At 51.6% G+C, this 20,806-nt stretch overlaps 9 protein-coding genes across 9 annotated transcripts; 3 read left to right on the top strand and 6 right to left on the bottom strand.

Annotated features, from left to right (window-relative positions):
• Window positions 1–119: 119 nt before the first annotated feature.
• PFICI_05138 (uncharacterized protein) lies at window positions 120–887 on the top strand (the record flags this gene model as incomplete). Its single annotated transcript, XM_007833719.1, has 1 exon — window positions 120–887. The coding sequence occupies one exon, from the start codon at window positions 120–122 to the stop codon at window positions 885–887; it is 768 nt and encodes a 255-aa protein (XP_007831910.1).
• Window positions 888–1,981: 1,094 nt separating this feature from the next.
• Window positions 1,982–3,645, bottom strand: PFICI_05137 (uncharacterized protein; the record flags this gene model as incomplete). Its single annotated transcript, XM_007833718.1, has 3 exons — window positions 1,982–2,873; window positions 2,933–3,429; window positions 3,499–3,645. 3 exons carry the CDS (start codon window positions 3,643–3,645, stop codon window positions 1,982–1,984), a joined length of 1,536 nt encoding a protein of 511 aa, XP_007831909.1.
• Window positions 3,646–6,005: 2,360 nt separating this feature from the next.
• PFICI_05136 (Mitochondria fission 1 protein) lies at window positions 6,006–6,652 on the bottom strand (the record flags this gene model as incomplete). Its single annotated transcript, XM_007833717.1, has 3 exons — window positions 6,006–6,332; window positions 6,449–6,561; window positions 6,637–6,652. The coding sequence occupies 3 exons, from the start codon at window positions 6,650–6,652 to the stop codon at window positions 6,006–6,008; spliced, it is 456 nt and encodes a 151-aa protein (XP_007831908.1).
• Window positions 6,653–7,217: 565 nt separating this feature from the next.
• On the top strand, window positions 7,218–7,884 carry PFICI_05135 (kinetochore protein SPC24; the record flags this gene model as incomplete). Its single annotated transcript, XM_007833716.1, has 2 exons — window positions 7,218–7,244; window positions 7,306–7,884. 2 exons carry the CDS (start codon window positions 7,218–7,220, stop codon window positions 7,882–7,884), a joined length of 606 nt encoding a protein of 201 aa, XP_007831907.1.
• Window positions 7,885–8,381: 497 nt separating this feature from the next.
• On the bottom strand, window positions 8,382–10,184 carry PFICI_05134 (uncharacterized protein; the record flags this gene model as incomplete). Its single annotated transcript, XM_007833715.1, has 1 exon — window positions 8,382–10,184. One exon carries the CDS (start codon window positions 10,182–10,184, stop codon window positions 8,382–8,384), a length of 1,803 nt encoding a protein of 600 aa, XP_007831906.1.
• A 1,243-nt stretch (window positions 10,185–11,427) lies between these two features.
• Window positions 11,428–13,414, bottom strand: PFICI_05133 (uncharacterized protein; the record flags this gene model as incomplete). Its single annotated transcript, XM_007833714.1, has 2 exons — window positions 11,428–12,705; window positions 12,761–13,414. 2 exons carry the CDS (start codon window positions 13,412–13,414, stop codon window positions 11,428–11,430), a joined length of 1,932 nt encoding a protein of 643 aa, XP_007831905.1.
• A 734-nt stretch (window positions 13,415–14,148) lies between these two features.
• Window positions 14,149–14,550, bottom strand: PFICI_05132 (U6 snRNA-associated Sm-like protein LSm4; the record flags this gene model as incomplete). The annotated part of the gene is made up of 2 exons (XM_007833713.1): window positions 14,149–14,334; window positions 14,398–14,550. The coding sequence occupies 2 exons, from the start codon at window positions 14,548–14,550 to the stop codon at window positions 14,149–14,151; spliced, it is 339 nt and encodes a 112-aa protein (XP_007831904.1).
• A 1,598-nt stretch (window positions 14,551–16,148) lies between these two features.
• PFICI_05131 (uncharacterized protein) lies at window positions 16,149–18,294 on the top strand (the record flags this gene model as incomplete). The annotated part of the gene is made up of 2 exons (XM_007833712.1): window positions 16,149–17,376; window positions 17,426–18,294. 2 exons carry the CDS (start codon window positions 16,149–16,151, stop codon window positions 18,292–18,294), a joined length of 2,097 nt encoding a protein of 698 aa, XP_007831903.1.
• Window positions 18,295–19,173: 879 nt separating this feature from the next.
• PFICI_05130 (uncharacterized protein) lies at window positions 19,174–19,971 on the bottom strand (the record flags this gene model as incomplete). The annotated part of the gene is made up of 2 exons (XM_007833711.1): window positions 19,174–19,795; window positions 19,862–19,971. 2 exons carry the CDS (start codon window positions 19,969–19,971, stop codon window positions 19,174–19,176), a joined length of 732 nt encoding a protein of 243 aa, XP_007831902.1.
• Between the last annotated feature and the right edge of the window lie 835 nt (window positions 19,972–20,806).

The following is a 20,806-nucleotide window of genomic DNA, read 5'->3' as shown; positions in this document are numbered from 1 at the left end:
ACCAGAATTCTTCAGCAATCCACACCCCCCCAAAAGATCGAGGGATCGGCTCCGTGCTACCTACCTCCCCGAGCTTTCCAAACTGCTCAAAAACTGATCCACCCCCAATGTCTCACACAATGGCCTTTTTCAATCCGATCCAGCTCATCGCTACCCTCTTTCTCGCCCTGGTGGCCCTGCCTCTAGCCTTCCTGGCCTGCATCACGACGTGGCTGGCCTGCTGGATCCTAGTCACACGCCTACTGTTCGTCTATGCAGAGCTGGCGTGGGAGATTGTTCGATACACACTTTACGACCGCTGGCGGCCGGGCCACTACATCGAGTCACCCTCGGTCAGTCGCCGATCCAGCCGGGCCGTCTCCCCCATCGGCTCGCCCCCAAGGTCGCCCGAGTTCTCGTCTTTCAAGGGTGCCCCGCGATCCCGACGGCGCGCCGGCAGTCTCAGCAGCACGGCCAGCACTGCCGTGCCCCGTGTCGCCTTCTCTGCCGCCGCTCTGCTGGAACCCAACCCCAACGCCCTGGAAAGGGACTTCGAGGGACTCGGCGGCTGGGTGATTCACGACGACGGCGCAGACGTGGCAGACGAGCAGGCCTGGGATACACTCAATCCCCGGCTCGAGCCAGTCGAGTCCCATCGCCACCACTCCCGCGCACACACAGTCGCCACGCCCTTTTCCACGGGCAATTATACGTTTGGGTCGCCCGCTAGGTCAGGCATGATGTCAGTGTCTCACAGCCCAGAGAGGCTGACAACGACAGGTCTAAGCCCTCGCAGCCCGGGCAGCCGGACGCCCACGAGGGCTAGGGGAGTCGGGCCCCTTACTCACCTGGAGAAGAGTGACTCGTATTTTCCACTGCAGGCTCAGCTGAAGAAAATTGCCGCTTGACCAAAGAGTTTACGCAAAGATTATATGAGATGCCTTTTGATTTTTCTCTTCATCAAAACAAGAGATGGTTGCGGACCTTTCCCCCGCGCCAACTTTTATTTCAAACAAAACGAATCATCAACATTAGCTACCTTGTATAAGGCTCAAAGCGTGTCCAGAGTCAGCGATTTCATTTTTGGCAATGACACATTTTTGCTCCAGGACTTTGTCGGACCTAAACTTTTGCGGCACTGTCTTGATGAAACGACATCATGACCTGATGACTTTCTGTATATATGATATCCTAAAACGGCATTTTCAAAAAAAAAGTTTTGGCGTATCTTGGGTTCTAGAATCTGGCCGGTCAACAAGGCAGGGGCCAAGGTGGTAGGAATTCAATCAGGCTACGGGTTGTGGTATCAGGTCGGCGTCTTATGTGTATGGTAAATGACATGTATCGATGGTCATCTGCCAAATGTGTGTTCAATACTATTAGTATCTTAAATAGGGATTACGGGACCTTGAAATATACACTTCTATTTTGATAGCATCGACATCAAGTGCGTCGACCAGTTTGAATATCACCCTCACTACTACAACCCAATTGATTCATATTTGTTTTCAAGAGAACCGTTTCACCACCTACGCAAGTACCCTGCTCGAAGAATGCTTGTATCTATTCTTAAGCGGAAGAATATATGGTCCACGGGCTTCTGATGCTTCCTTCGTCTCTGGCATGGTCAAATATCGACTGCGGAACATGCTGCTGCACAAAAATGGACGTATGTATCTGTAGAAACGCCTTCTCTGTTCAATTTTTTTTTTTGCTCGACCTCAAGTACTCACGAGGTCAAATCACCGCCGGGGCTGTGGGGGAACCATGTATCTCTTGTTCCTGAGCAGCCTCAGCACGCATATACACTGGCGCAATCATAATGACGCGCTCTATCCATTATCATGAAAACTTTTATCAAAAGACCCAAACAGGACAGTCCTTGTCCCGTAGGGTTTCGTTCAATCGTGTCTCCCGTAAACTAAGCACGCTCCGCCAAATGCAAGAAAGTCATGGCAAATAAATAGAGCATTGTGTTGCCAATCCCCAGTCAATCGCTTTTCTATTGGCGATTTCTATCCCTAGTAAAGGAACCTCTTATTCTGCTAAAGAGACTGCCACCGCCAGACGAACCTCTGTCGCTGCTCGACTCACTCCGTGATGATCGACGACCAGTGGGAGAACCGTCTCGAACTCTTCGGTTTGCTGGTTGAAAACTGGCCGAAGGCGGGGAGTCTGATGTCCGTCGCGATGAGGCGCTTCTCCAATTGATACCAGAGGCATCTCCCGAGACAGCCTCATCTCTGATACTTGCTAGACGCTCTGAGCCACGCTGTCGCAGATGCGATCGTCGCTGTTCGGCAGTCGGTCTGGGAGTAGTAGGTGGTTCTGGAGCAGACGCTCCCATGAATGAAGATTCGGCTCTAGGGGCGTTCTGTGCGTTGTCTGGCTGGCCAGCGGCATTGCCCTCAATAGGAGCTCGGCAGATGGGGCAGGTGTTATGCTCCTTTAGCCAAAGGACGACACACTCCTCGTGGAACCAGTGCTTGCATGGCAATACGAGGGCCTCATCTCCTAGTGACATCTCGTCTATACAAATGGTGCATTCACCCTTGAGTTCCGGTCCTAGCATCTGTTCATCTAATTTCTTTCGAGGAAGTTTGGCTATAGTCTCTTCGGAAGCAGGCGGGGGAGCATTTGATTGGGGATTCTGTTCCATGAGCTGCGTGATGATGCGATCTAGCGCTTCCTGAGAGTAGACTGCATCACCATGGGCACCACCAGCATTGAAAAAATTGCTAAAGAGGTGTTGTAGGAGCAGGTGCATTGGCGGCTCGGGTTGATTACCCTCACCAGGTACGCCAGGCTGTCCCGATGCGTTCCCGTCGGCATCTGGGCTTCGAGCTCCGGTCGGAGGAGGCGGAATCATGGCACCAAGAATGTTACCAAAAACCCTAGGCTAAGTGTTAGCGACATCGTTACGGTATAGAGGACTTTGTGAATCATGACACACGCTTGGAATGGATCCGCCTGGTTCACACTGTCGCGCGTTGCCATCGGAGAACTGCTTCTGAAGGAACTCCTCGTCGTACCACCGCTGGTGCTGAAAGTGTAGGTCGTGACGCCACCAAAGCCAGGGCCCGAAAATTGAGTATAGGTAATGCGGCCAGGACCAATATTCTCTGTGCGAGGCGGAAAGAGCTGCTCTGGCCCCGATCTTCCAACAGGGGATCTGGGGCCGCCTCCGATTCCCTCCAGCATTTCTTGGAATCTGCTCAAAATTTGATTTGCATCGGCAGGATTTGCACGACCGCGATTGCCATCTGCCGGACCCTCAGGGTCGCGAAACAGCACGCGGCGACCAAGGAACGCCGGGTGTCCATCCATCAGGTGATCCTCGATATCATCCTCGTCCGGATCATTTGCGTCGCTGTCGTGTCCGTGGTGATGATGATGATGGTGAGCGGGACCCGTTAGATCTGCCAAACGAGGGTCATTGTCTGGTGTAACCTGCATGAAGCGTCTTTAGTATTCCAACGAGTCAAGTGGCATTTCAAAGCTAAAGTCAAGAGTGCTTACGATTTCGGTAGCTTCACCGTCACAATTCGGACAGACTAAGCCAGACTGATCCCGATACCACTCATGATCACATTGATGGCAGTAAACAACCTCGCGGTCACCCGTGGCATCGAGATGCTGACCTATGGATTCCCCGCCGGAAGACATCTGGCGATGTCTCTCTCCTCCGTTGGCGAGGAGTGCCGTCAGTCCCAGGCCAAGTGCAAGGGCCCCGATCGATAACCCGCGGAAAGCCAGAGTGCCGGCGGTGAATTGTGATTGACAAGGCTGAGTGATGGTCCAGAATCGAATGGAAGGGGCGCTTTTTTTTCTTTTTTATGACAAGCTGTCTTTGTCTTCGCTCCTTCCTTTCCTCTTTACCTCGAGAGTGCTTCTTTCAAGAACACGGCCAAGTAAGAGCGTCGAATAGCTTTCCTGTTCCATGCGCAACGCACGTCCTGCGTAGCTGCGAAGCGGGCGCGACTGCTGTTGGTCGAGGCAATGATCTTTGATAAAAGATAGTGCTGACCGAGAACAAGAGGGCACGGAGTAGGTAACTGCGGGCCGATCGTTGCAAAGCCTTGCGAGGTTGAATGGGAAATCAATCGGTATGTCTTAAAGCGGGAGAGGCTGTGCACATGGGCGGCTGCTGTAGGAGGGCAATCGGGCGATGGCGGTGGATAAGGCCGACTTTTGTGGTGGTGCAGGTGCAGGCGTACGGTGGGCGCAGATGCAGGCTCCAAAAGATGGATGGTGACTGGAGTTGCAATAGGTATGTACGTGTAGTACCTAGGTAGATGCGGGGCGTGTATGTAGGTAATGTATTTGATGTAAGCAGTCGTGTACCACTACGTACTTGATTGATGGAGTGATTGAGTGAATCTTTTATGGTACCACTGGATTGGAGTGCAGATTCTCTAGACGTGCTCGTCAGGCTACAGTGGCATGGGAACGTTCGCTAGATTCTGTGTTTTCTTGGAGAGAGAGAGAAAGGCGCATTGGTTGGAATCACAGGCCTGTAAGATTGTGTTAGCTACACCTCACTCCCTGCACAGCACCAACGAGATTGTTGGCGATTGGCTCGATGCCTTACTTGAGGATCGGCGTGATAGAGCGGCACATAAATAAGTACGTTGGTGTGTTGGCTATCTAGGTATACCTCAAGTAGACCGGAAGATAAGAGATTGGGATGCAGGAATGGAAATGGAAGAGTGGTCATGATGGAGCTTTAAGAGATATTGTTTGCGTAACACATACCTGTATGTACTTGGACCATGTAGCTTGCTGTGTTTGGTTCTGTCTGTCCTTTTTGAGGGCAAGAATGCGCAGGAGCGACTGGAAATGCTGGTTTGGAAACTTCCAGTAGGCAATGAATAGACGAAGAGGGAAAAAAAGAGTCCAAGTCCAATGTGCCAAAAAGACGACAACTGCTACTGCCAGCAGTTGAATGAGTGCGATGAAGCGCGTCACGATACCTTGGTGGTGTTGACGCTATCGATAAATCTTGACCCTAGTTGATGCAGGGTCTCATCTTCAAGGAACTTACGTCAACGTTCCCTGGACCCGTTTCTTAGCAGTATTGGGAATTCCGGAGGTCGTTGCGTTAGCGAGTTGCTGGTAGGTGATCCACAAGTCGTGAGTTGAGAAATGCGCAAAGTGATAGCAATAATACACCTATGCCTGTTTCAGCGGTTTGATGGTAGGTAATAGTAAGAACAAACAAAGAGCTGCTGGGAAAGTAGATGCGGGCGAGCGAAAAGAGTGAATCACAATTCCTACTAGCAGCCCAGTTGACTAGTAGCCAGTACTTGGCGTTCAGCTGCCATGGATTTGGGACCAGGGACCAGGTTATGAAAGACTTCCTCCACATTCGTCATGCTTCTATCTACGGCTTAGTTAAGGTAGGTAGGCAGATGAGCCGGCGTTCCGATAGGCTCCGAGGTCCAATATGACCGCGGGGCAACGTGAGTGGCCTGACTACAGTACATACATTGACCACCTTGTCGTACCCAGTAGGCACATGTGCACCGCCACTTTTATCGTTTACGTTACTTTTGTCTCGGAATGGTATGATGAATGGCAATTCTTCTACCTGGGGGAAATCATACGGCCAGGTAATGAAGAGAATGTGGCGCAACCACTTTCTAGCCATGTCAATGTTCTGCCGTGGGAGTTGAAACACTCCTTGGTCCTTCCTTTATACTACGTACTTCTTGTGTATGGGAAATCCAGATATACTGAATTTAGCAAAACAACCACTGGCATTAGCAAGGTTTTAAATCGCAGTCGATCAGAGACACTAAAGTCAGTCGCAGAGAGAGAGAAAGAAGCCACGAGTTTATACATGGATACAATAAATGGGCGCCCATGCGAAGATCCAGCCAAGCAATGAAAACAATATTATATATATATACCATAGATTGATACTAGAGCGTGGATTGTTCAGAAAAAGCCGCCACCTTTAAACGCCATTAAAAGCACAAGCCAAACCAGCCCGTCGCTTCACGGAAGTGCTTTTTCCCCCCCTATCATCTCCTCCGTCCCCTGAAGAGAATACCCCCAACGACACCCGCGGCAATGGCGACGCCCGAGATGATCGCAACACCCATAAGTCCTTCCTTGGCGACCTTGTCGTCGATTAGTCGCCTCAAGTCCGCCGCTTGCATGTTCATGGGCTCCTTGTCGAGAAGTAAGTCGTTGTACCGCCTGGCGTCGGCATAGTTGCCCAGCTTGTAGTTGCCCAGAGCCAAGTAGTATAGACATTCGCGACGACGCTCGGGCGAGACCCGGAAGATCTCGGAGAGCAGGCGCACACCAGTTTGCTGGTCATTTCGGGAGTTGGATTTCACAAGGCCCTGTTGAGCGAGAGAGAAAACATGTCAGTCTGGGTATTTGAGCCCAATAAGGGAGGCGATGAGTGGTAGGCCTCCAACAGGCACAAGAAGAATCGAATAGGCTCGCAACGACATACCCATGCATAGTTGAATTTTGTCTGCACACCGACCATATCACCTTCCTTCTCGTACTGGTTCCTCAGAACCTGCAGTTCCGAAGGTTTAAGTGGCGTTTCCGCATCGACAGCATCTGGGACCAAGAATCATTAGCAGCTTGTGCTGGCACGAATCCTCGAGTTGCATCGAACAGAAAGTAAAGACTCACGAGGAAGGGCTGTCATTGTGGCGGTTGCGCGCAGCAGTCGTTGAATACAAACCAAGTGAGCAAGTATATCCAGAAGAAATCTGCTCTACACTTTTTCTTTTCTTGTCTGGTTTTTGTTCGAGGTGCGTGTTCGGGTAGTGTCGCTTGCAAATGTCAAGTCTATCAGTCAGGTCTTGGGAAATGTGGCGGAAGCTTTCCAAGCTCGGCTGGTCGCATGCAATGGCCTTGGGCGGCCTTTGGTGGTTCCCCAAGTGGGTATGACGCAGCCTTGACGCGAATCAGGCCGCCTGGACTAGCCGCGATAAGCATCGATTGTTGGCCCTGGTGATGGAGAATCGCTCTGTTTTGCCTTTTGCCTCTTTCAGACTAGTGGCGCGCGAGGTGCTTCTCGAACTTTTGAGACTCTTGTGCGACGACCGACACTGCAGGTTAATCAGATAATCTCTGTTTTGCGATAACGAACAAGAACTCTCAATCACGAAATCAATCTCACACTCACGAGAACACGCCATTTGTGTGGCCATCATAACCACACCTTGATACCACTTTCAATCAGTACTAAAATCGGCAATTATAACAGAATGATTCTCGAGGAAGATCCCGCAGCCGTATGCCCCCTCATCCGACCTGTCCCCCTCCCTGGCTTCGATCTGCTAACATTGCCATCAGCTCATCCGGCACACCATAGCCAACTTTAACACACAGCCAGACCGAGCTGCCATATCGCGCGTGCATGACTCCATCAGCACCCTGCAGTCGGCGCGCGATTTGCGTGTCAACGAGGCGAGCTCGCAGCTCAAGAAGCTGACGCGCGCGCTCTCGACACTCAACTCGCAGCACGAGGAGCTCGTGTCGCAGCACTCGTCCACCGCCCACGCCTCCGAAATCGCCCGCCTCGATACCCAGAAATTCCGCATCGCCAAGGCCTGCTCCGACCTGGAGATGGAGGAGGAGCGCCTCGCGTCAACGGCCGCCGACCTGGCCGCGCGGCTCGCAGAGCTCGAATCCCAGGGAGTCGAGGGCGACGCTGCCGAGAACGCCCGGAGGAGGGACCCAGTAGACGACGAGGTGCTCCTCCGACTCAAGGTGTACCGGAGCCTGGGCATTGAGATTGAGCGGGACGGCAAGGACGGCGAGTTTGCACGCGCCGTTATTAGGAATGATCGCAAGGGCGATGTGCACGTTGTCAACATTGACAAGAACTTTTCACGCTTCTTCTACGCCAACTACTTTTGGAATACACTATAGTGCAGCGCAGGCGAGGTTGCATTCAGGCAGTCTCGAGCGATGAGGAGGGCCGACGAACTCTACGAGGATGACGATTCATTGGGCTGGCGTTTGGAGTTTTCACAGGTGATCGATACCAAGCAACTTCACCTTGCATTTTATTTGAATTGAAAATGCTTCTTCCACCACTTCAGTCATTTTTGGCAATATTTTCTTTTTTTCAAACCAGAACCAAGTCTCGATACTATCTAAAGCTAAATACCAACCATATCCACCGCGATTAACCGCCACAGTTCAACAAGTTTCACAGTGAACAAGCATATTGGGACACAATTGTGTTTAAAAATTGAATCTATAGGTATTATTTCCCCACTTTAAAACACCACTGTAAATGCAAAGAGTTACCGCTCATTCCATGTTAGGTGAATCTGACCACAAGTCACTGCGAGTCCATTCCAATCAGTGGTCTTGATATCCCTTCATTATCATTAAATTCTCATCCGGCCATTTGAGCCCAATCATTCCTCCTCGTCGGCGCTGACAGCGAACTTGCTCATACTCCGTAATCGCGCGCCGATAAAGTACAGCACCCAGATGCCAATGATGCCAATGATGCTCAGGCCCGCAAGCAATGTGGTACCGCGAGCGACACCGAGGTGGGCAAACATGGGCTTGGCAAAAAGAATACTGGCAAACGCCAACGCGCTCCGGAAGAAGTCGTTGCCGGCAAAAAGACTGGCGGCGTACTGGGGATACGACAGGGGAACATAGACAAAGATACATTGCATAATGACAAATACTGTGGCTCCATACACGGTGATGCCTACGGTGGGCGCCAGCCAGTGCACGTCGGGCCGCGCCGTCCACGCAAAGATGAACAGGCCGACCGTGGGGCCAAAGGCTGCCAGGAGCGCGGGAGTGAGACGCGACTCCTGCACAGGGAATCCGTGCGCGGCGATTCGGGGGTTGAGGTAAAAGTACAAGTACGCGATGTAAATGGCGACACCAATCAGACAGGCGACAAGGATGCAGAGGAAGACGAGGCCGATTTGTCCGGGTCCCATGCCATAGTACACGGGGTAGACGAGGGGAAAGACCTCGAAAAAGGAGTAGTAGATGCCGTAGATGATGGCACTATAGACCTGGACAAAGAGGATGGCCGGGTCCTTGATGGTAATCTCCAGGGGCTTGATCAGTGCGTCGATGAGCACGGCGCGCTTGTCGAGGTTACGCTGCTCAATCTCGGACTGGGACATGAAGCGCGCGTCGCCAGTGATCTTGCGGAGGCGCTGGGCGCGCTGCCGCAGCAGCGTCGGTGTCGAGGTCTCGGGCAGGAACAAAAACATGGCCAGGAAAACGGGGACCGAGGCCCAGAGAACCTCGAGCAGCGACCACCGCCAGCCCATGACGGGCACCGAGAAGCCCGAGAGCAAAGGGCCGAGGGCCGGGCCGCAATAAGCGGCCGAGACCCAAGCAATCAGAGCATAGGGAACCGCCATCATCGAGTACATGTCAGCCAGCGACGCCGCACCGTTGGCCAGGCACGGCGAGCCAAAGAGGCCCTGCAGGAAGCGCAGGACCATGAGGCCCGGGTAGTTGGTCGCCACGGCCGCGGGGATGGACACAATGACAAAGAGGAACATGGTCCACGTGTACACTGGGTTGCGTCCGACAGAAGGCAGCTCGCTCAAGGGCGAAAAGAGCAAGGGGCCGATTCCGTAGCCGAGAACAAAGAGGGCGAGGCCCAAGGCGGCCTGGGTGTCGTTGACGCCAAACTCGGCCATGACGCCGGACTCGGAGGTTGTGTAAATGGCTGATGAGGTGTAGACGACAAATGTGTAAATACAGATGAGGACTGTCACCATGGCCCGACGGAGATTAGTCCAATTGTGTGGATTCTCTGGATCATCCGTGTAATACCAGTCGACCAAAATGGCGCCATCTTTTGTCTTTTTGGGAACAATCGGTATGCTCTGAGTCTTTTCGAGCTTGAGTTCCTGTTCATCATTGCCATTATTTTCGGGGTCGGGTTGGTTCCGCGTCGACGATAATACTGCGGGCTGGGGAGGGTTGATAGTATCGGTATTGTGCGTCTGTGTGTCGTTTTCATCGTCGTCTTGCCTCGTGGAGGACGAAGAAGAGGAAGTAGTGGTTTCGGATGTGGAATCTGGAGCTGCGTATTTCGATTCGTTGTTCATGAGCTTTTTCCATGGCTCGGGTAGGGCAAAGTCTGGCTGCTCTTCTGCGTATCGGAGAACACGATTTCTGGTGATGAGACGGACCAGCTGCCCAATGGGGGCGTCTCGAATTATATTGGACATTGTTGGACAAGTTTATGTATGAAGCCAATGGAGATTTTGCACAGGAACTTTTGCTATATTGTTGATATCAAGTGTGTGTATAGAGGTGCTTGTTTGTGCCAATGTCCCTGGTTCAATGTGTTGTGCAGATCCAATTTGATATCCCCGGCACTGGCAGCAAGAACGGCGCCTTATATGAACACGATCGTATACCCATCACCCTGAATTACATATACTAGTGATATATCTTGCATTCTCAATTGGTAATGGTGATAGCTAGTCCAAGCTGACGGAAGCAAATAGAAAATCTTCATGTTTCACAAGCGAAAGAGTCATACCGCAAGAATAGCGTGGAGCTAATACATTTTGATTCCATAAGAGTGTAGGTGCTGCTGGTAATAGAGTATGGCGTCTTTAGTCGAAATACAGCATTCGGAGGAACTCAAAGTGGACGGTGAGTGCAACGGGGCTTGGCATTGGTGACGGAATGGAAAGGCTGAAAGATAATCACTGTTGGTAAAAGACTTTCTGTTGGCTCCAAGACTTGTATGTGGTGCAAAGTATTGCACTATCTGTTCTTACTAGGCAGTGCATTAGTCAGTATAGTTGATGTCACTGCATTTGTAATCCCCCCCCTCCCCAACCCATGTGAGACGGCGGGCACTATAGCCAAGGTAGTAAGTAGGGAGGCATGGATTTTAGGTCCCCTATATCCAGGGGAGCTATGGATTTATCAGCGGTTAAGTCCAGCCTTGGAAAACCTGACATGATTGGACCAACACTAAAGAAAAATTTGGTTGTCGTTTACGGAATTTGCGATCGCATCATCATCATCATGGCTTGGCATGCTTCTTCTAGCACGTATCTAGAAGTACCAAGTTTGGAATCTTCGAAATCATGCTCCCATCTTTGTAATCTGATCCTGCTTGTGAGTGAATTGATTGGACCAAAGTCACCAGCTAGAAAAAAACGTCAATATTCTTGCAGTGAGACAAGATTGCACCTATATTGACAATATGATCAAGTTTGGAGCATGTCTTTCACTAAAGTTGCATGACCCGAGTGGCTGGGTAGTTGGCGCCTTGCGTGTCAACCACGAGGAACGTAGGCAAGTCAGCATCTTCACTTGATAGAAATCCACCATTTACATCTGACTGTACTCTGATGGCGTTCAAATTATGTAATATGGGCATTTATACATAGTTCCATGCGCATGTGTCCATACCTGGTCACCATCGCCTTACCTATTCAGGCTCGGCCAGAATCAAGAGGCCTCTGCCGTTTCCTTGGATGATATCTGAGCGGCCTCGATCTGCACATTCTCATGAGTAGCAGGCGCCAGTCCCTGACTTTGGTCCCCTTGACTCATTGTATTCATCAAGACCTCAATATCAGCCTGGTCGATGATCCCTCTCTTCTCGCATTCCTCCATGAGACCTTGGGTCCGATTATCTTTAGCTGATATGGCTCTCCTAAGCAGTGAAAGCGCTGTTGGCCGGCTGATCCACCAGCCACTTGACTCCTCATCGGTCTTGTTAGACACCATCTGCTCCAAGTAACGAAAAGCTGGTTCGTAATTCGTATTCGAAGTGCTAATGAAAATCATGCGGTCAAAGGCTGCTTCGTCAGGAGCAATGGAGAACGCTTCCATCTCCGCGACAAGGAATCGCATGAATTTGGGAACGTCGCAGTGCTGAAGGAGTAAGTTGTAGGTCTCCAGACTGGGCTTTACGGAGCAGATCCGGCCGATGCTGCGATATAAGTCCAAACCAGCCGGAAAACCACGAGTGAGCAAAGTTGCTTCCAGAACAACATTGAAGGCAGCGATTGGAACCTGCATGCTCTTTTTCAAGTCGTGAAGCAACCCAACCGCCTCCTCTGCCAGTTTGGGTGTGGATTGCAACTGGGCCACAACTGAGCGAGTGCTGGACCGATCTGGTACGTGGCCAGCCTTTGACATGAGGCATATAGTGGACAATGCCTGTTGAATTTCTTGATCCGCAGATTGAATTTCAAGCAGAGGCTCAAAATGATGCATTCCAAGTTTCACGCCGCGATCCAATAGTTGCTGGATGACCTGCGTGGCCATATTTGCATCGTTATGCCTCGAGGCGAGATTGAGAACATTGACGGCTGTTCCATCGGATGCAACAGCTTTGCCCTGCATAACCATGCGGTTCCACACGGTCCTGGTACCTTCGTAGAATGAATCCTTGCTAAAGACATCTAGAAGATAGTGCCATAAATTATGTGTAGGGGGTGCGTCAATGCACCTTTCTTTTTGTTGCAGAATCATGAGGGTCTCCTCGTGAGCACCCAAAGCTCCAAAAGTGTAGATGAATATATCGTAGAGCCAATGCGGGATGGGCGCCCCGTTTTTGTACAGGTATTCTAGCGATTCGAGAGCCATCTCGTATTGGCCGTCGCGTATGAGCCCGACGGTGATTGCGACTCGTCCATTAATCGTGGGCGGCTTCCAGATTGCCTCCATCTTGTCTATCGCCCTGTTACGTAAAACATAGTCTGGGTGGACTGCGAGAACCTGTGCTACACGTTAGCCAAGTCCGATTAGAACCCAATGTTTAGAGGCCACTGACTTCGAGGACACTCTGATATGTGGCCGCGGTTGGCAGCACCCGCGTAGACTCCATCTCTTCTAACATGTCACCAACAGCTTCGGCAGACCCAAATTCAGGGTCACAGTTCGCTTGGATAAGACAGTTGTATAAGAAAACATCGGCCTTTTTATTGCGATTGGTTACCAGGTAGCGAACGGTATTGCAAATGCCATGGTACTGGCCCTGGGATTCGCATAGCTCCCGAAGTCCTTCGACGATCGCATCGGTGCTGGCACCGTGCAACTCTTCATCGGATGAGCCCTGGTCGGTGAAGAACGAGCGAGGTAGAGTGGGATGTCGTTTCCATTTGCGGTGGACATAGCGCTTATCGCTCACCTTCGCCGCGGTCTTCGTATGCGGTGGCGCCCGTTTCGATATATGTTTCCATACTCGGGCTGAATGCCGCTCGGCCTGACGCCCATGATGTGGCCATTGAATGGCTGGGGAAGTCGTTGTGGCATTGAGTTGCGGTTGTGTCTCAACCGCTGCAGTGCTTGCGCTCCTGCTCGTGATCGCTGTCGGTTGGCGCCGAGAAACGGCGGGTCGTCGCAGTGTCTGATAGAAAGCTGCAGCATCTACTGATGGACACAGGCAGCGCCAGAGGCCATCTATAACGATGCGCCCTGGTTTCATGGCATTGGACTGGTTGTCGCAGGCACCAAGTGTGTCGGCGTCGCGTTGGACTGGGGAAAATCATTGGCCTTTTAGATCGGAGATTGGAAATAGTAGCTTCGATCGTTCCAAGCTGCGATAAGAATCACGTGATATATGCTATACTTTATTGCCAACACAACCTCATCTCTCTTAACGATTGCTCTGCGACGTTAATTCAGGAGAATAATCACATGGTTGGGTGCTTCGCTCATTGTATACAATTTCACGTGGTTTCTAGGATCCGAAGCAGAAAACGCATTGGATGCTCCGACTTGCCGTGTTCCGCACGCATCACGCGTTGAATTGGACCTCATGAGTACAAATTTAACAGTGCATATAATCTGCAATCATGGCCCATGATGCATGTATTCTTTTCTTCAATTGGGTGGTTATAGGATCGTACCCGCTGCTGCGGGCCATGCTAGAAGCCAATCTCGCTGGACAAAGACCCTACATTTCATGGCCTATTCGCGAGAATGTGGAATGCTACTCGATTCCTCGGCTCATAGCTGACATCTTCGGAGCTGCTGAAATGAGCTGTGCTCATACTGGGTTTATGCTGTCCCTGCGCCGTGCAATGGTCCAACTAGCCTGATAGTCTGTCTGGCTTTCAGGATGATGGGTATACCTCGAACCTGTTTGCAGACAGCTCCGCACCAGATTGCCCTAGTATCTCGCCCGCCATTGTAGTATCAAGTGCAGATTTTTGCTTCTCAGGCGCCCCGACCGCGGCCTCTGCCTCTTCCTTGGCCGCGCCCACCGCGTCCGCCCCTTTCGCCGCCACGGCCGCCGTGATCGCCTCTCGAGCCTCCTCGTCCGCCTCTAAAACCGCTTTGTTGTGATTGTTGCTGTTCCTTGGCAATGTCAATAATGTCGTCTGGTACTCGCAAGTATTTAATCTACGGCTACAGTTAGCCAGTCTTCCGACGCAATGCGTGCGCTTTGGCGATTGAGTGCCATACGTTGTTTCCTTTAATGTAGACCTCTGGCAGGCGGACGAACTTGTCACCCTCGGGACTTGTTTGCACCACCTCTTTTAGAGTCAAGTTCATCCATGTATCGCATTGCACCAGATGTCCGTTGAGCGTCTCGCCATTCTTGAGCTCGACCAACATGGGGTGGCCTTGCGCCGCATTCAGAAGGCCTAGGGGTAACTGCGCAAAGCCTCCGTTAGTACAAGTCTGCTGCGTGGGGGATTGTAAAGCATTTCCTCACCATGGTGCCCAATACGCACTACACGTAAAGGAGAATGAGCGTGTGGGTATAAGTGTTGTGTCGTATGCGCTTTGGTTGATGATTGCGAACGACGAGGCTTTCGTAGCTGATGACGGAAGCTCCAATGGTGTTTGGAGGTTTTGGTGGGGCGGTTGGGTGTATTTACTCTGTAGTAGACCCAGTCAAGGCCAGTACTAAAATAAATGCCAGCCTCGTTGCAGATCCTTGGACCTTTTCCGCAGCTGAACAAAATGTGAACAAATTTATGTAAAGTATAATTCTCGGAGCTAAGATAACATGCTGGGTCGGGCCTCGGGGCCTGATAAGATTTTCAATACAACAACAACTAGGCTTGCTGGGCAGTGCTCCTTGCAGTGCTGTTGGCCTGTCATGTCGCCTTCTGCACAGACCAATTTTTGTTTCTTAATTACTCGTCATTCATGAAATAAATGCGACACTAGCCAATTCATTGGGGGCGGGAGTCCCGATCCATAATCCGGCGACCAGTCAGTAGTCTTGACCCCGGCTCGAATGATTTTTCTTGTCATCAAACATTTGCCCTTGCGCTCCGCCCGTCGCCTGCGCAATATTGGCAACATCCATCGTGCACGCCAGCGGCTAGGATATGCGCAACCCAAGTAAAACCAGATGGACCTGGTCCCTCAATACGATGAGGATTTCGGCACTTTTTGCTATCTACAGGATTTGCGCGCGCATGACATGATATCGACCCAGCACCGCGGGTAGTTCCAAGACCTTGGCAAGATCTAACAATCTGATACTGCTGACTAGGTATCTTAGTATTCAAGAGTCGTTGTACGTGTAGCCCTTGATCAACTACACATTGCAACTGGGGGAGAGTTTTTTTTTTTTTTTTTTTGGAAAGGCCCAACAAGTCTTGGTGTAGTGTTGTCGAACCTTTTGGTTGCACGCAACATGTGTGCAATTCATTTGATGGCGATAGAGGCCGAAGCAATGCCTTTACTTCCGAGAAAACCACAATGGATCTCGGGCGTCGCGACATGCTGGCTGCTAGTCTGATTGAATTCAGCGTTGGGTAAAAGGTGATCTACAATATTTTTTCGCGTCCTTACCCGCAGTCCTCGTGGCTCTTATCCCTGGCCAATTCCATACTGGTTAGAGGACTCGTCAGCTCGTGGGCCATGATTGGCTCAGCAGCCATGGACCCTGGTCCACACAGGAGATGGGCTTGCGCAGCCTCAAGAGGCGTCCCGCAGTGACAAGTCCTTGATCTGCTGCACCTTTCGCACGTCTTGTCTCGGTCTCGTCTGTGGTCTTATGTTCCTCGTTCGCTCTACATTAGGCATCCATTCTTGTCCTTCCTTTCGTTTCGTTTTTTTCCCATTGCGCAGCTCCCATACCGTCGTCCAAACGGGGAGTAATTGATTTTCCATTACATCGCCACACTAACTGATCTTTCGACCACATCTTTACTACCGAACAGCAGACCCCCCCGGTTCTTGGCTGCCTACGGACCATGCGCGGGCTGCTCACGGCCGCCGCGCTTTTGGCGCCGGCTCTGGCCAGCGGCCGTACCCTTAAGCGAGACGAGGAGGCACCTTCGGCCTTCATCCGTCTTGATGTTCCTCACGCCGAGGATGATTCCGTCAAGCTCCAGACAACGCTACGATTGAGCGTTCTTGAATCCGAGGAATCTTGTGGCCACGGAAATGTTTTGCTTAATGGCCAGGCTCTTTCCCAGGACGCCGATGGCCTCGGCTCTGGCTCCATCTCCACGGAGCAGGGTAGCCTCCTGATTGCCAACTGGAAGTTTGCCTGTGTCGACCTCGACGACGTGCACAAGGAACAGACCTTGGCCGTGCACGTCGATTTTGTCGATGGCAAGGAGGTCAATGACCTGGGTTTCACTGTCCAATTCCAGCAGAAGGGACAGGTCTGGGTTACGTACATTGAGGGAGCGGATTCCATCATCACCGCACCCAAGCTCGACTTCTTCCCCGAGGAGTCCCAAGGTCCCGAGTTCAACCCCGAGCTGGAGGCTGAACTTTCCGAGTTGGAGTTTATGAAGATGCAGCTTGTCGAACTTGAGCAGGCCGTTTTCATGAAGGAGCTGTTCTTGGCAGAGGCCTTTGGTTTCCATGGAAGCAAGGGTTCAAAGTTGTCCGACTGTGACAACCTCAAGTGCATTGCCAAGTCCATGTACGACAGCGTCAAGGGCGTCGCCAGCAAGTTCTACGGGCATGGCATGGGTGAAGACGGCTTGTTTGGCGGCCCTCCTGGTGGTCACCATCGTGGCGGCCACCACATGGGCCCTCACGGTGGTAAGCCTGGAAAGCCTGGCAAGCACCACGGTTTCCCCGGCTTCCGCTTCCCTCACCATGGCAATGAGACTCATGGCAACCACACAATGCCGCCTCCGCCCCATGGCAAGCCCGATTTCCCGCCTCCGTTCTGCCACTGCCCGCCGCCGCCTCCGCCCCCTCCGCCCCATGGACACCATGGCCCTCCTCCTCCTGATGGGCCCGATGGACCTCCACACCACTTCCCCCAGGGACACCACGGCCCTCCCCACGATGGCCCTCACCACGGTCCTGGCAAAGGAGACAAGTCCCCAGAAAGGGGTCCCACTGGCGAACCTCACGATGGAGAGGACCGCCCAGCCCCTGGTCACCACCACCAGGGCCCGCCTCCTCCCCCTCCTCCTCCGCCCTTTGATTTCGAGGATCATCCCGGCCACCCTAACGGTGACTTCCCACCACCTCCTCCTCCCCCCTCCTCCCTTCCATGGACCAGAGGGCCACCCCGGTGACGATATGCCACCTCCCCCACCTCCCCCTCCATTCGGACACCACGAAGACGGACCTGATGGCGACTTCCCCCCGCCGCCCCCACCACACGATCACCACGAAGACGGCCCCGGCGGACCTCCTCCCCCGCCTTTCGAAGATGGACCCGAAGGCCCTGAGCATCCTCTGGCAGCCGCCGAAGGAGATATGCCACCCCCACCGCCAGAAGGTCCCCATGGTCACGGTGGCCCGCACCACCATGGACCCCCGCCGCCGCCCTTCTCTCTCCACCACGCAATGCCTGCCATCCGTATCGGCGCAATCGTCATCACCCTAGGACTTCTCTTTGCTGCTCTGCACACTCGCTGCTTTACTGTCCGTCGTGGGGACCGTCGTAGCTCCTGCATGTCCCGTCGCCGTGATTACGGTGCCAGGCGCACAGGATTCGCCGGCCTCATTGACCGTGCGAGAATTGCCATGGGCTACACTGATGGCGATGATGCCGAGAAGGAAGCCATGATGCGCCATGTCGGAGAGGAGGACAGCGACTCGGATGCCATGTCGACCACCATGGAACAGGACATTGAACAATTCAGAAATGCTGCCGACGTCGTCAGTGACATGGTTGCCGCTGAAGAGGGCCGTTCTGCCCAACGCGAGATGGTTCAATACTCATCAATCCCTCCCCCAAGCCCTCACGCTACTTTTGCAGACTACATGGCTGCTGACGAGGCACTTCCCACCTACGACGAAGCCGGATCTAGTGATGAGACATATGTCGCGGATGGTATGAGGTTCACTGAGAGCAGCACATATGCTCCGAGTGTGAGCTCGACCAACAGTTCATTGGATGAGAACCTGGGTCGCAAGGCATAATTATTAAACGTAGAAGGCACTTTTTATTACTAGAAAGTCGATAGCGAGTCGCGGCCTAGTACATACTATCATTTATATCTTCAATATTTCCTTGTATAAATTCTCTTGTATTAGTAACTGTCTTTGAGACAATCATTTCCTCAAGGCTTAATGTGATTTGTTTTATTGTGGTAGACTTACCGCCTCTCGTGCCATCTTCATCCGATTCGATCTTTTTCTTGTGGGTTGTCTTTACGAATTGTTTCTCCCCTGCTTTTTCGTGATGTGCGTATTGAACCACTGAGGGCATTCATGGTAGGATATTTGACATGTCTTTGAAGAACCAGCAACGTTTAAACTTCTGGTCAGTCTGAATCAAGGATTGCAGCAGGGAAGAGGTCATATATCAAGACCATGGTGTTTTCCCTGTGGTCAAAGACCGAGGCCAGTTATGTTTTCATCCGTGATGCCAGGCACCAACTCTTTTCTTTTTCTCGGAAAAGTCAAAGAAAACCTTTAGTTATAAATCTGTCCTGGAATTCAGTAGCAAAAGATTTCTCAGGGAGCTTTCAAATAGTTACTACTGTTTTCAGATTTCCAAAGTCGTCTTTCATTATTTGGATAAAGTCATCTTATTTGAACATAGATTAGCTTGAGCCATTATCTGTATGGTCACTCGTTTTGCAACGGACGGCATTCTTTTCTGGTTCGATGTGTGAATTGATTTAATACGACAGAAAAGAGAAGAAAATATAATAAAATCAAAAATTAAAATCAAAACAGGACAAGACAGGAAAAAAAAAATAACAACCGCAAACAGGCAAAAAAGAAAAACAAGAGAGAAACAGGAGAACAAGACAGAAAAACAAAACAGACACAGAACCACAAAACCATTGCCCGCTACTCCTCTATATCCTCCATCTCCACATCTTCCTGCTCCTCGCCCTCCTCGCCCTCTTCCTCGTCATCTTCGTCGTCGTCATCGTCGTCCTCCTCCTCGTCACTGGACTCGACAGGCACAGAGTACCCTGCAGCCCTGTCGCCAATCGTCATCTGGTTGATCTCGTCGACGAATGCTGCATCTCCTGCCATTTCAATGGCTGCCTCGAACCTGGCGTTCTCGGTGGCCTCTTCGGCCTCTTGCTCCTCGACGCTTTCGTTGATTGCGTCCATGGCCTCGAGCATGCTGCCTTGCTCGAGGCCCTCGGGCTGGTCGTGGCTCGGCTCGAAGTCTTCGAGCTCGTGCTCCTTTGCCGGGTCTCGGTATTCGCCCATGTGCAGTTTGATGCCGTCCGGCATCCAGGAATCGCGGTGCTCCTCCATGAAGTTGAGGAGCTTGTCAGCCGTATGAACAAAGGTCATTTGATTCTTCTTGAAGTTGAGGTTCAAGTCCTGGAGGGGGTTGTTGGTGGCGCGTTTGCGCGCGGACATGACCTCCCAAGCGAACCAGAACAAGTGGTCGGGAGTGACGAGCTTCTGTCGTCGAAGCCAGGAAACTTCGGAGAAGACGCGCTTGCTGAGGCTATCCTAATTGCCCCAGTGATCGCCGTCCTTCCAGTCCTCGTACAGGCGATGCCTTCGGGCGTACAGCTTGGTGAAAAGCTCCTTCATGCGCCTGTCGATGGGGGCACCTGAGTGAATTGTTATGCCCTCGCATAGAGCGTCGCGGACCTTGATGTCGTCCTTTCGATCCTCCATGATCGGGCCGCGTCAAAAAATGAGGCCCTCGAGATTGAAGATTTGCTTGAGCGGCTTGAGCGGCGCTCGATTCTGGCGTTGGTGGTTGTGGGCAGCGGAATGCACACCCTGCTGGCTAGCCTTTTGCTTACGACAGCGAACCATTTTGCTAAAGAAAACTTGCATTCAATTAAAGATCAGATAGAAAAAGATGGAGAGAAATAATTGAAAGAAGATTAAGAGAGAAAAGGAAGACATACCGTGCAATAGAGCTTTTGCTTTGTTTATGTGATGCTGCGCAAAAATGGCACTTGATGAATCTAATGGAAGCCGAGGAAAGAAAGAAAGGAAGGGAAGAAATATTCAGGTGTCTGATCGTGAAGATGGAATAAATAGGACTGGCTAGTCCAGTTCATCCCAGCCTCCAGCCGGCCAATGAGAGGCTGCTTGATCAGGTATGCGCGGCTACGCTGTTTGTTTGCAAGTGGCCCACCTGGCTGATGGGAAGGCTTTATAGACCTGAAGACATCAAGGTGGCTGGTGTATAAGTCCTGGGAGTCCGTTTGTACGGTACTTAGTGTCAGATAATCTGAAGAGTTTCTAACAATCAGACAACTGGCTTCCATCTTCTGGCAAGATGGCATAGTGGTCCGGCTGGCACCCCTTCCTGCCTTTAATGGCAACAGTCTATCAGTTCCTGGTACGTTGGGTTGGTCAATCCTAGCTGTTGATCCTAAAGAAGATGGGCTCGAATCCCTAAGTCAGTTCCCTTCTCTCTTTTTGCCCTTTAAATCTATATGAAATTCTTTTTATTGAATTCTCTATTTAATTCTTGCGTGTGATATTGTTTTTATTG

The sequence above is a fragment of the Pestalotiopsis fici genome (assembly GCF_000516985.1).
Source record: "Pestalotiopsis fici W106-1 unplaced genomic scaffold PFICI_Scf_3, whole genome shotgun sequence".
Lineage (NCBI taxonomy): Eukaryota > Fungi > Ascomycota > Sordariomycetes > Amphisphaeriales > Sporocadaceae > Pestalotiopsis > Pestalotiopsis fici.
The sequence above is the reverse complement of the archived record's forward strand: the minus strand, read 5'-3'. Positions and strand labels throughout refer to the sequence as shown.